Below are 13,459 nucleotides of genomic sequence, written 5' to 3' on the forward strand. Positions count from 1 at the left end.
TAAAAACCTGTATGTCAGGAGTCAGCGCCCTCTTCCAAAGAGTATTCAAGAAATGCCAATAAAAAAAAATAAAAATGTATTACAAACAAAAATCAAAGTAGAAATTGTTTTTTCCGGCATGCATGTGTGTGTTTTGGTGTTTAGGTCTTGTATGTGTGTGTGTGTGTGTGTGTGCGTCAAAATATCAATTTTTTTCAAATTTTTTTGAAAAAAATTGATATTTTGACGTCAGAATTTTCGATTGAAAATTAGGTTGTTTTTTTGGTATTAAGTTGAAATAAGGCGAAAAAATAAATATTTTCAATCAAATAAATTACAGTGTATTTGGGACATAATAAAGTAAGTTTTCACCAAATTTCGTAGAAAAAAAAAATTTTGAAGTAGATAAAAATAAAAATCCAAAAACATGGTTTTTTGAATTTTTCACCTAAATTTTGAGGTTATGTGAAAAAATTGTTAGTACAAAAGTTGTAGAACTTTTTATTACCTACAACTTTGCCATTGAACTTTTTTCCATAGGACTTGTAGTTTTGTCGGAAATCAAGAGAAACCATTTTTTAGCCTTAAAAGCTCCCCCCTCCCACTTCCCGAACTCGGATTGTCTGTAATTTATTTTTCCTTTAATTTTTATCACATTCCCTTCCTTTTCTAATGGGTTTCATCCTACTACTATTTTTTTAGGTTTTATCATTTTGGAAGGGATTGGCCCTGGTGTATAAACGATTCTATGTCTTTATTATTTTGACGTACGGATCTGCAATTTAAAACACAAAGTCAACATATTCATACCTGAACCTCTAACGAGTCATATTTCGCATATGACCCACACTTTTCCTTAAATCACATAGGTACATATTTTCTTATTATTTTCTTCTAGCAGTTCTCGTTTACTCCCATAAAATTGGACAGTGTACGCCAACGCGCCTTACTAGACGGACCTGTGCTTCGAAAACATCGAAAAACTTGAGTTTAAAATTTTTAAATACTCTGTACATACTTATTTAGTGTTTACTGTTTAGTGGAGTTAAGTATAAAGGAAGTGTAAATATTTAGTTAAGTGGGTAAAATAGTTAACTATAAATATTATATATATAATGGGGAACAAAAATAAAAATAAATGGATAGCAAAAAAGCGCTCGTATCGTCAAAAATACGATAGAATGATGGAAGTTGTAAAGTAAGTACATTTCATTTACTATTTTACGACCTAATAGTCTGCGCTGGTGTTCTGCTGCGCTATATCTAAGGCGCTATACATAAGGTCTATTGTCGTGTGATAATAAAATACCCATGTGTACTTCCAAGAACAGATTGTTCAATGCACATCTTACTTAGCATTCGATATTTATTTTGTTTGATCTTGAAACTCGCAAGTCGCAACTTATAAAACTATATTTCTTTTAAGAACTTTTTTTTTTTATTTTAGTAAAAATAAACGTAAGAAGCAAACCGGAGAGCAAAATGAAGAGCAAAATCAACAATCAGAAACGAATCTGCATACGTAAGTACTAAGTACCTACTTCTTTATTTCAGCCCTTATCATAGTTAAAGATACATAATTATAAATACAGTAGGTTCAACTACACAACAATAACAATAAATATACAAAAATGTTTACAGTATAAATCAACTCGCGTAACTAGTAAAGTATACTAGTTGAGCCACGTTTACAAGTTGTTTTCGAGGGTCATCACAAACCGCCTTGCTCATCGACTCGACGAATTTCAACCTCCAGAACAGGCCGGGTTTCGATGTGGTTATAGCACCATAGACCACATCCACACTGTGCGGCAGATTATGCAAAAAACCGAAGAGTACAATCAGCCCCTTTGTCTCGCTTTTGTGGACTATGAGAAGGCTTTTGACTACATCGAAACGTGGTCTGCTCTCGAATCCTTACAGCGGTGTCAGGTCGATTGGCGATACATACAAGTGTTGAGATCACTCTATAATTCTGCAACGATGACCGTTCAAATTCAGAATCGGCGTACTGAGCATATCCATCTACGGCGAGGTGTGAGACAAGGTGATGTAATCTCACCGAAATTGTTCACAACTGCGTTGGAGGATATGTACAAGACGCTGGACTGGATGGAAAGGGGTATTAACATTAATGGTAAATACATCTCACACTTGCGTTTTTCCTTACCTTATCAATCGACGACGCGGTTGGCGCACTGGTAAAGTGTTAAAGATTTATTCAATATCTAAAGAATTCCAGAGACAATTTATTGATTTTCATTGTCCAGTTTGTTTAATAGCCAATAAGCTGAGGCGTGTTTCGATTTTTTCGATGCGGGACGTTCGTGTCTTTCTAGTTTACACGGAATTTAGAAAAATAAGGTTTCTTATATTTTTATTTTTTTTTATTTAGAGACAAGAAGGTTATCAGCCTTCTGTCCTGCCAGACCGAGACATTTTTCTTTTCTTCGTCTCCACCGGGAATCGAGCCCAGGACCCCTCGGTTTTACGCGCGCGTAACCCGCGTAAACCACTGTACCACGGAGGCGGTCTCATAATATGACAAAATATACATTATATTATAACAAAATATAGGTAGGTAATAACTAACAACCAACGACACTAACTATTATAAAGAAGAACAAAGAACTAGGCATTGATGCAAAAATGAATCACAATTCTTTGCCACCTTTCAAGCTGATTCTCACTGATGAAAACGCCCTAATAATAGTTGTCATCCCTCGTGTGTGTGTGTGGGGGTTACAAGGGGAGGGGGAGTTACAAAGGGTGGGGGGAGGGGCTGCTCGCACCGGAGGCAATTCTTTTTTAATTTTCTGTATGTCGAGTAAGTGCCCTCCGTAGGAGATTAGCTATTAACTGTGCTGTTTGATGTTCGTCTTCAAAAGTGGGATTTTCTGCTGTTTTTGATGTTTTCTTTGTAGGCTTTTCGTATGGACCTCTATCAAGCGATGGAGTGTCGAGTGATGCAGCTTTGAAATACGAGAAGATGGAATGTTTGGCTGGAGTATCGTTTGGTAGTCACTTGAATTTTTATAAATATTATAGTTACTTAAATAAGTTATAATATAAATGTGAAAGCACAGATAATTAATTACTAAATAGTTTCTACGTGAGTTACAATTTGGAAGGATAGATAGATGTTTGAGTATTTCCCGTAAACCAACTATTAATTGGATTTGTTATCTTTATTTCTTCAAAACAATATAAACCCTTTTTAGCCGGGTAGATACGAGAAGAGTGAAGCTGCGAACTACAACTAGTCAATTATAACTAATATATTGGTCACGACTCACAGGACCATTGTTTTGTTCCATTCAGATACTTCTATGATAGCTGTGATATTACAATTGTAGGTACAATCTTTATATTTAAGTTTTATTGTATGTCAAAGAGAATCGTTTGCATATCATTAATGGCGTTTCCTTCTTTGATCTTTTAACAAAAATATTATTTAAATAAGAAATGACGTAATGTTTACTGCAATTCGCATCAATAAATAGCGAGATTTCTCTTACGAATAGTTTTCAAAGCAATAAAACACATCATTAACCGTGCGATAAGCCGCTCTTGCGACATGTTTCTCGCCGTTGCAACATGTAAGTAATCCCTTGGTATTTAATTCACTTTTATAAAACGTTTCGTTCAAATTATTGTCACGAAACGCTTATTAAACATTTTTGATAAATGTCAACTACGAAAATACAAAGGACCTTCCTACCTACCGGACTAAGATGGCTGTGAAAATATAAGAATATGTAAATATATATAAAATATACCTCGTTAATAAATATTCTCTCACGTCTGACGTCGATCTGTATTCTGCAAATGTTTTATTTACAGTTTGGCTGCTCTGTATAAATTTCCCATCAATTCAATCAATAGACGACGACCCACCGATACAGAAGAAGATCGAAAACATGAAACTGTTTAAAAACTTATCGGACGAGGAGTTACTGGTTGATCCTGCAACTTTTATCAACGAGTTCGGTCCGAAGCCGGCCCTTCGGTTGAAAGCACGGTATTTGGAACCAAAGGAGATGGATGTGAGACACAAAGCGATGGACTTGATGAAACAAGCGATATACGGAACCCAGGCGAGGCTGAGAGACTTGGACCCCGTGCTCGAGAAATATAAGGACAGTCCATCCATGAAGATGGCTTTCTTATACGGAAGAATGAAGCAACTGATCATAGACATGAGGCGGATCCACACGCTCGCTCTGAAGAAACGTGGCTCGAAGAAAGTCATCGAACATATAGTGCTGTACCAATATATTGCTAAGAAACACATCGATATTATTTATATAGTGGAACATGTTATAGAGATTCACAAAGGAGTAATGGCGCAGCTTGCAGAATTTTTAGAATAGGAATAGCCCATAGCGAATATTAAGCTTAAAATAAACGTGCAAATATAATAATAACATCCTCGTAGATATTACATTTTTTTTTCAATTCAAAGCTAAATGAAAAACTCAAACTCAATCTCAAGCACGTAGGTATATATTCATATGGACATCCTCTAAAGCACATTTGAATCGTCATAAATAAAATAATAAATATTTGTGTAATTTTGAATGTATAGACTATAGAACCAAATGAATTTACACAACATATTGCTATAAGGAAACCTTTCGGATATAGGCTAAAGTGGTAACAATATAAGTGAGCAAAAGTCGGTCACAGCAACAAGGTGCAAATGTTCCTGGAGCCACGTGAGCTGTTCCCTTGAATAGAAACGGTTAACAAGGCCGCAACGTGCTGATATAGTACATTGTTACTTGTTAGCAGGGCTGCCAACCGGACAAATTGGGAATTAATACTTTTGCCACCCTTATTGCTGATATTAGCAAAATGTATTATCGATGGTTTTGCGACAAGCCATAGAGTACGTTACTTTAATTTGAATTAAATGGTTGATTGTGTTCGAATGGCTTTGTTTTATATGGATTAATTATGCTGCTACATTGTTTGTAAGTTTAAACTTCAAAGAAGCCACATAGACAAAATAGTTAATTATAATATTAATTATAAGTTATACCTACACCATGTATTGTTTTAAGTTATTTCGATAAATATAAGAGACAACCTCCTTATTGTAATAAAAATATATTCTAATTCAGAATTCCTGTCTTGGTTTCTATTTTTATAGGTGGTGGTACCTAGATGACGGAAGCGTAATACATTTTTTTTTTCAAATCTAAAAATAAAAATACCTCTATTTGTATTTGCCTGTCAATAAACTTGTTTGCATTTCAATTGATATTTTGTCTGCTATTTTTGACGTTATTTCTCGCGGCCACAGAGCGTGTGACCTCTGCTGTAAAAGCTAGACTATTGAAAAGCAAAATTACCAACATTTGGAGGACACTGAAGAATTATTGATCCCGAAAAGGTCAAGCGTGATCTTGATTTGAAATTGAAATGTCAACTTATTTGTGTTGAGTACGAAAACAGGTTGACGCATCATCGCATTATGAGCAGGATTGAAGTCCTTATGTGGAGGGGATAAGGTCTAGATTTCAGATGGGTACATTTTGTTTTCATAGTTTCAAGGACACGGTGGAATTTAAAAGATAGTTATGTAAGTGTGATGTGCACGGGTTGTAATAAATAGCCGTGCTTAGGGGCAAATGAAATCTGTTTTTTAAATAAATTTTATGTTTGTAAATATATTAAGTATCTTCTTATTTTTACTTATTTTTTATAGGTTTTGCTTTTTTCTTTCTTTTTTGCGGTTTTCAAAACTAGCCGCTACGAGACCATATTTCAGGCTTAAAAAACTAATTAGTAATCTGTGCCTTTACAGAACATACCTGAACTAAAAAGCAAAATCTGTAAATATAGGGTTTGAATGAAATTGCATTTCAGAAAATACCTAATCGAAATCGTCATTGAAATATAATTATTTTTGTAAAGCATCTCATTCTTATTTCTTAGGTTAATGTAACAGCACTTTAAATAGTTTTTGATAAACTTCTTCTGCTTTATTTATATCGAGTAGATCAAAGTCAGATAACATTTTTTTACCACTTGCTTGCAAAGAAAAAACGAACAAAGTTGCTGGAACATAATCAAATTATTTAAAGTTACTTAGGTATGTGTTTATTTTACTGTGTTTTTTCTACCTTAAGATTTTTTACGCTATAGCCTAAAACCAACCCAACGGAATCTTCCATGACCCATCTGCAATTTCGACTCACGGTATACAGAAATAACAGAATACAGATACACGCAAAATCGTTCAAGCAGAGTGCGCATACCATAAACACGCACGCCAGCGGACAGTCCCAGCTCCCCGCCCCATAGCAACAACATGGCGATCATTGTTGGTGTAATTACGCCCCACTCAACGATCCTGCAATTGCCTTAATGTTGGTAATCGGTTCGTATACAAATAGCCCGTCAACTGTTATGACAGAGGTTTGACTGGACGATGTTAACGAGGGTTTAAGCACTAATTGAAATGTATACAGTAATTTGATTTGAAAATTGATCTCGGTTGATATTGAAATGTAAAGGATACTTTTGTTTGTTTTGACCCAATTGAGGATATTTAATCAAAGTTTAAAAGGGTCCGTTTTCAATGCGTTTGTTTTCATATTGAATAATGGCGTCATGCATCAATAATGTGGGGATAGAGTAGGTGATTATAGTTAATATTTTAATTTTGACCTTATTTATTTTTAGTTATACCGCTGTCATAAATAATCATTTCTTTAATTAATTACGCATTAAGCATTAAATCTTTTATCAGTTGAAATGTATTTGTTAAAATATTATATTCTAATGGTTATAACTTAACGAAATCTCAATTTAAAATGAACTCAAAAGCGATTATAGGTTAACAGTTATAGTAATATGTATATATTACACTTTGAAAGATTAATCGATTAGAAGAAATCATAAGGTGTTAATAAATATCAGATAGAAGCGGCAATATCTCGTAAACGTTTATCAATAATTTATGGGGTGCATAAAATCCGGCGTACAGGAAACACGAGTAGTGTAGCCGCGCGATAAAGCGCAAGGGACGCCGCAAAGGGACGCGAGCCGGCGGCGGCCGGAAACAGCCGATGATTCACGAGCGCGCAGTAATGACTGAGCGTGTCCCGGTTATTTATTAGGCAATTGTTGTCTCCCTACAATATCGGGATAGGTAATAAAGTGGCGATTGATAATATTTATATATTTGTTTTTGCTGCGCGCTCGGATACATTCATTTATTGTAATGTATTCGGCGAAGTTGCGCAATAGGGTGGATTCATTTCGGTGATTTATTGCGATAAATATTAATTATTCCTGTTCGTACCTTTCGCTGTAATTTATCAGATTAATACGAAACGGCGGTGTTGCTAATGAAATCAACGTTTCATTATGCTTCTCTTCCGTGTATTTTATTAGATTTATTCGAACAAATAACAATCTTTCTCCTATGATATATAAAAGAGCTAGATACGTTACCCGCTCTCTATTTTGGCAAGAAAAAACTCGGGTAAGTGCCCGAGTTTCACTTAGTCACGCACCATTCAGCGTCGTGGCTGGACGTTCTTTTTGTATTTTAATCGGCAGTTGTTATTACGAAGTACATGAGTGAGACATGTATTATGTCTCGTGCGTGAGAGTGAAAGAGAGAACAACTGTATTGGTGATAATGCGTTAGTAAGTAGGTATGTATTAATTACGCTGTTTTTTAGTGCAATGATGTTGGCGTATGCCGCGTCTACTAGTATAATAGGTCATTGTCTTTCTCGAATTTTCTCGTAACAAATGTAACAAACCGTGTTTCAAAACAGTAACGAGCATATCAGGTACATTATGTTGCCCCTCTTTATAAAAGCGTTACTTTACAATGAGGAAAATTACATAGAACCTACCTATACATCTTATTTGCTTCTGATCATCATATTATTTTAAAAGCACAGTTGACACACGAATATATACGTGAAACCTATATAACCTACGTACCTACTGCCAACAAGTATCAGTCGGCAATCTACATAATCAATGACAATTTGCCAGGGGAATAGAAAATTTTTAAAATACACTAGATGTGACTAGAATACAAAAGGACAAACGTTTAGAATGGTTCTGTAGTGCAGTGTGGAGTGTGGAGTGCAGTGACAATCGAAGCAGACCAATTTATCAGCTTTGTTACCGACGCGGACGGGCGATGGGCGCGGCTGTGAAATGTTTCCGGGAATTACATTTGCATTTTAACTGTTGTACGTTCACTGAACACTGAATGGTTGAGATGGTTTGTACTTGTAGTCGTTTGCCCCGGCTTCACTCGGGTAGAACTAAACCTCAAAAATATATGTTCAATGCAGATATACAATGTAAATATTTGTGATTGATTACAGACAAACAATAGTTGATGTACAAATCTATTTTACCTAATTAGGTAGGTAAGTAGTAACTACATAAGTAACGGCACATAATACTAATTAGTTACTAGGTACGTAACAGCTGTATATGAATGAAACAGATGAAAGAAATGCAATGCTTTGTCAAGAGATTAAAACAGGGTATTCCAGGGCCTATTCTTTCACTCCTATACAATGGAGTACCGAATTACCGATATTAGGTATCTCGTCTGTGAAATTGTTTACAAATAGCCAAAAGTATAGATATATACCGGGTCACTTCAACCGAAATCTTCAACGGAAAAACACAAAATAAGGTTATTAATATTCTTCATGTTCCACAAAATTACACAGTTCACAACAAAATCATCAAAGTAAATTACGAACTCAATACCATTGATTTAAGGATGTTCACATTGATCTTCTTTCGTATGTGTGTCTCCATCAGGCTAATTATGCGGCGACACGCGGCGCTGCCTGTTATTTAGCTCATTTTCTTCTGTACACATGGTCTATTTATCTTCACTCATAAATGTGTCCTCAAATAATTGAGACGAAAAAGCTTTCATTACACAAACTCGTGGCCTTATTTCGTGAAGCAATAAAAATGGTCAAATTGAAGATGTTTTTATAAACTTACTTTTGGGAGCGACAAATAAATATAGAACAAAGAAGGATAGCCTTTGTTTAAGTATTTTCGATTGAATTGAAGATTTTTCATTGTGATTTTATACGAAAATGGTTTTCTTGATATTTGGCGAGGTTATAATATAGGTCATTCTTTAGAATTTCGTGGAAATATCTAAGAATATTACAAGTAAGATAATGAATATTCTACCTACAATTTCTTACCTGGGTTTTACAATAAGTGTTGATAATTAGTTTATTCATATTTTTAATAGACTAGGGAGAGAGATTAGAGCTTAAATAACATAATTTAGCGTTCTCCTAAAAGTAAAATAAGTCGTGTTTTAATAAAATTTACCCTGAATAACAAGAAGAAATATTTCTGAAGTATTTCATCAGGTTTCCTTGTCATCGATTTCGTGACAATATTGTAAAGAAATGAATTCATCGGTGGATACGGTAAATGGTATCTACCCCGAATATTTCAATTCTCAGTATTTGAGGAGCGGTATGCCGAGGGGTAGCAGAGGTGAGGGGGGGAGGTGCGGAAATTACCTCGTGCCGGCGACAATATTGATATTGGAAACCTCCAAATGTGCTTTTAAATATTTTTGCTGTGTATTTTAACATTACGTTTTCATTTCGAAGTGCTTTTGGAATCATTGGGGGAAGTATTTGCTTAGCAGTGTTATGGCTTTTGACGTGACAACGTCTTATAATTCGATAGCGCCGGCTGCACGCACGAAAAAACATGACTCATGCGGCGTTACCTCGCTCTGAGGCGTTCCATGTAAAGTGATGTAAGGCTTGAAGTGCAAGCGAGAGCGCGGAACGAGCGACAAAGAAGCACAATCGGACGTTGTCACGTTCAACTATCGTCAGTAAACCGACTTTACAGACAAACAATTTTTTTTAATTATAATATACATAAGAGTATGTAATGTATTAGTGGCACTGAGAATTGAGATATTACTACTATACATATAGAGAAGTCAACGCGTTGCTCGATTTTGCACCACGCATTGCGGTACACTGTACCGCAGTCCGCATTACCGCAACTATCCAGTGAATATCCAACGCCCGTAGAGAGTAGAGTACTTAAGCTGGGTATCGACTTCGCGCTCCTGGCGCGCGCGCCATGAATGACCGCGCCGAGAGTGCGTTCCGCGGAGCGCGTTCCAAATAATTGAAGTATATCAACTAAGCGCGCCTGGCGCGCGTGGCAACCGTTCCAGTGTTTGACCGTTCATCATGGAAGCTAGTCCGGTACAAGCAGCAGCAGCTTTTGTAATTATACACAGCATAATAAGAAAGAAAAAACAGAAACGAAAAGTGCGTTGGTGGATAAAAGAGCTGTACCGAAAAAGAATGCAGTATGGAGTGACACTTATAAGAGATATGCAGTTCGAAGTGATAGAAGACACAATAAGAAACTTCACTTCACTTTGGTTATCCATAATTATTACTCGGAGCGCAACAAACACAAAAAATACGACAAACCCGTCTCCATTGGCGCGCGCGCCACGATTGATGCGCGGTAAAAAACCGACACCCGACGGAACGGACCGCTCCGCGTTCGACCGCTCCAACGAACATTTTGGCGCGCGTTCCAAACTGGTATCCATTTCACGCGGCTGGAGCGCGCGCCAATGTTCGATCTCTTGGAGCGCGAAGTCGATACTCACCTTTAGTCGTGTTTGGCTCGCATAAATAACAACATCAAAATGCCTGGTTGTGTTCTTAGAATGCAGTATGGAGTGACACTTATAAGAGATATGCAGTTCGAAGTGATAGGAGATACAATAAAAAACTTCACTTCACTTTGGTTATCCATAATTATTACTCGGAGCGCAACAAACACAAAAAATACGACTAGGACAAACCCGTCTCCATTGGCGCGCGCGCCACGATTGATGCGCGGTAAAAAACCGACACCCGACGGAACGGACCGCTCCGCGTTCGACCGCTCCAACGAACATTTTGGCGCGCGTTTCAAACTGGTATCCATTTCACGCGGCTGGAGCGCGCGCCAATGTTCGATCTCTTGGAGCGCGAAGTCGATACTCACCTTTAGAATCGGGGTGCCGGGCGCCGCCATTTTGCTACTATGATTAGTAGCAAAATGGCGGCGCCCGAGTAATGAAAACAAAAGACGCAGATACGCAACATACATTTGTACCTATTTTGTGGTTGTCAGTTTGTCGGTAGTATAAGTGTTATTTATTATTGTGTAGAATATATGTAAAATAAGTAAATGGTGACTTTAACCTAAATAATTTTGAAGGTTTCTACGGTTGTATCATAAGCAAAGATAATCTTGGATAGAATTTGTGCAAAATAATCGGAATGAAAAAACATGGCTTCCGACTCCTCAAACATATATATGTTCGTTGCACTTTAAGGATGAGGATAAGCGTTATACAAAAACAGGACGAGTTTATCTGAAGAGAAATGCTGTACCATGCAATTTAAACACCACACTAGTATCGGTAAGTGTGGTTTCTGGATAATTTCTATTAAATTTTGTGTTTAGTAGATATCTTATATTTCTTACATTGTTATATGCTTGTATATATGTACATACACGACTTATTAATATGCTGGATGATGAAAATATAAGGGAAGCTTCTTAAATAATAGTTGGTTACATTTCCGGATATGTAAGCACTCGGTTGACCAAAGAGTTAAAATGCGAGGACTGTATTGATACTTTGACCACGACACAGAAACTTCCGCATCATAAACTAATAAGTATAAAAGATATGTCGAGTGGTTTATGCTTCTCATATGCTACTCCACTGAAGATGTTTATAGAGGTAAAATTTGTTTATCAACGGAAATGGATACGTGTCATTTAATTCGGTGTAGTGGCGAGAATGGCCTGTTATCTAAATACGACTACAACTATATTACAACGAATGCATTGAAATGTTTCGTTGAAAAAGACGTATTCGTTTGTTTACTTGGTCATTCATTTGATCAACCTTCAACATTAAGAGGACTACAAGAGCTAGCTGAACTTGAATGACTCGCGCACACATGAACACAATCGACGACGGTTGTTGGAGATCACGATTTTAGATTTAGACAGATTTTAGTCCTCTTGACGGGTTTTGTTTTATTTCCCATACTTAAACAATTATAAATTTTTCCCATTGAGATATACATATGGAGAAGCCACCGCCTACATCACTTATGTTCCGCTCAACATAAGCCATATGGCCAAACTGCACTAAGTCGCTTTAGCGCGATGGTCGCGTTCATGTCTTGTTTGTTTTATAGCAAAAAACCATGAAACTCATCAAATGTGCCCTCGAGTGTGTTACGATATTGCACTAATAATTCAAGTAATGCGCCAAAGTCTAAAGAAATAACTTTTCATCTAATTCGTCATCGTGATTATTAATTAACTAGATAATCATTTTTAAAACTTGGTTCGAGCAAAATTTTTGGCGGGCGCCATTTTGCGTCATTTGGTATGAATGATGTTTAGATAGTAATATTACATTATATTTTCGTCATTACATGACGTAAATTTTTATTTTGGAAAATAATAATTTTACAAATTTAGAAAATATTGTACTGTGGATATTATTTGAAAAAAGGTTATAACATGATAATATGAAAATAAATTACATAAGTACCTACGTATCATTTTTTTTGTACATTAATTGGTTTTAATTGAAAAGTTTTTAATTGATAAGTTTATTAGGTAATTCTAGTAATTTATTAATTAGATTAATTATATTTTTTTTGTTACATTGCATTGATTGTTCTCAATTGGTAATAGGCAGAATATTTAGGAATTTAGGCCTCTATGGCGGTGAGTCGATGACATCGCTTAATCTATGACTCACTAGCCGCCCCGTGCTGCCGCGGCCGCGCTTGGCGCACAGATTTTCTTCGTGGTGTCTCCTCTATACGTAGTAATAATAGCTCAATGATTTTTCTTGTGTATTTTAATTTTTAACATTACTTTTTCGAAGTGCTTTTGGAATCATTGGGGGAAGTGTTTGCTTAGCAGTGTTATGGCTTTTTAATAATAATATACACATGAGTATGTAATGTATTAAGGTAAAGGCTCCTAATACGGCGGTAGTCAAAATCGCTTCCTAATACGGTGGTATTTCTATTTTCGAGTTTTATTCCTGTTTTATAAATTTTAAGTACACCAAAACGTAAGCTATTTATTCCAAATTTATTACTCCATGACTTAACTAACGTTTGCAAGTATAGCACATAGACAACACAACAAGATCAATCAATATGTGTAACGGCATCGACATGAGAGGTGTTTCCATACAAACGCGAAACAACAAAAGTAAGTACACTAATATTTATAAACTAAGTTTTTCGTATTAATAAGCCGTTCAAGTTTGTATATGTATTGTTTATTACATTTTCCTACTATTACACTCACTATTTAAATAGCTTGTTTCATATTTGTAAGTCATTTTCTACCCAAAAAATAAGAAATAAAATAC

At 35.9% G+C, this 13,459-nt stretch overlaps 1 protein-coding gene across 3 annotated transcripts in view; it reads left to right on the plus strand.

Moving 5' to 3' along the window:
• Window positions 1–924: 924 nt before the first annotated feature.
• Window positions 925–13,459, plus strand: part of LOC123697670 (THAP domain-containing protein 11-like) — a 75,918-nt gene continuing 63,383 nt past the window's right edge. The window contains exons 1-3 of one of the 3 annotated variants that reach the window (XM_045644176.1): window positions 925–1,177; window positions 1,427–1,501; window positions 3,823–5,069. In XM_045644176.1, coding sequence (XP_045500132.1) covers window positions 1,462–1,501; window positions 3,823–4,352 — 570 coding nt within the window. In that variant the 5' untranslated portion in view covers window positions 925–1,177; window positions 1,427–1,461 and the 3' untranslated portion in view covers window positions 4,353–5,069. Of the gene's footprint in view, window positions 1,178–1,426; window positions 1,502–3,531; window positions 3,579–3,822; window positions 5,070–13,459 lie in introns of those variants that run through there. The other 2 variants (XM_045644177.1, XM_045644178.1) reach the window with 2 other exon arrangements.

The sequence above is a fragment of the Colias croceus genome, chromosome 15 (assembly GCF_905220415.1).
Source record: "Colias croceus chromosome 15, ilColCroc2.1".
Taxonomy (NCBI): domain Eukaryota; kingdom Metazoa; phylum Arthropoda; class Insecta; order Lepidoptera; family Pieridae; genus Colias; species Colias croceus.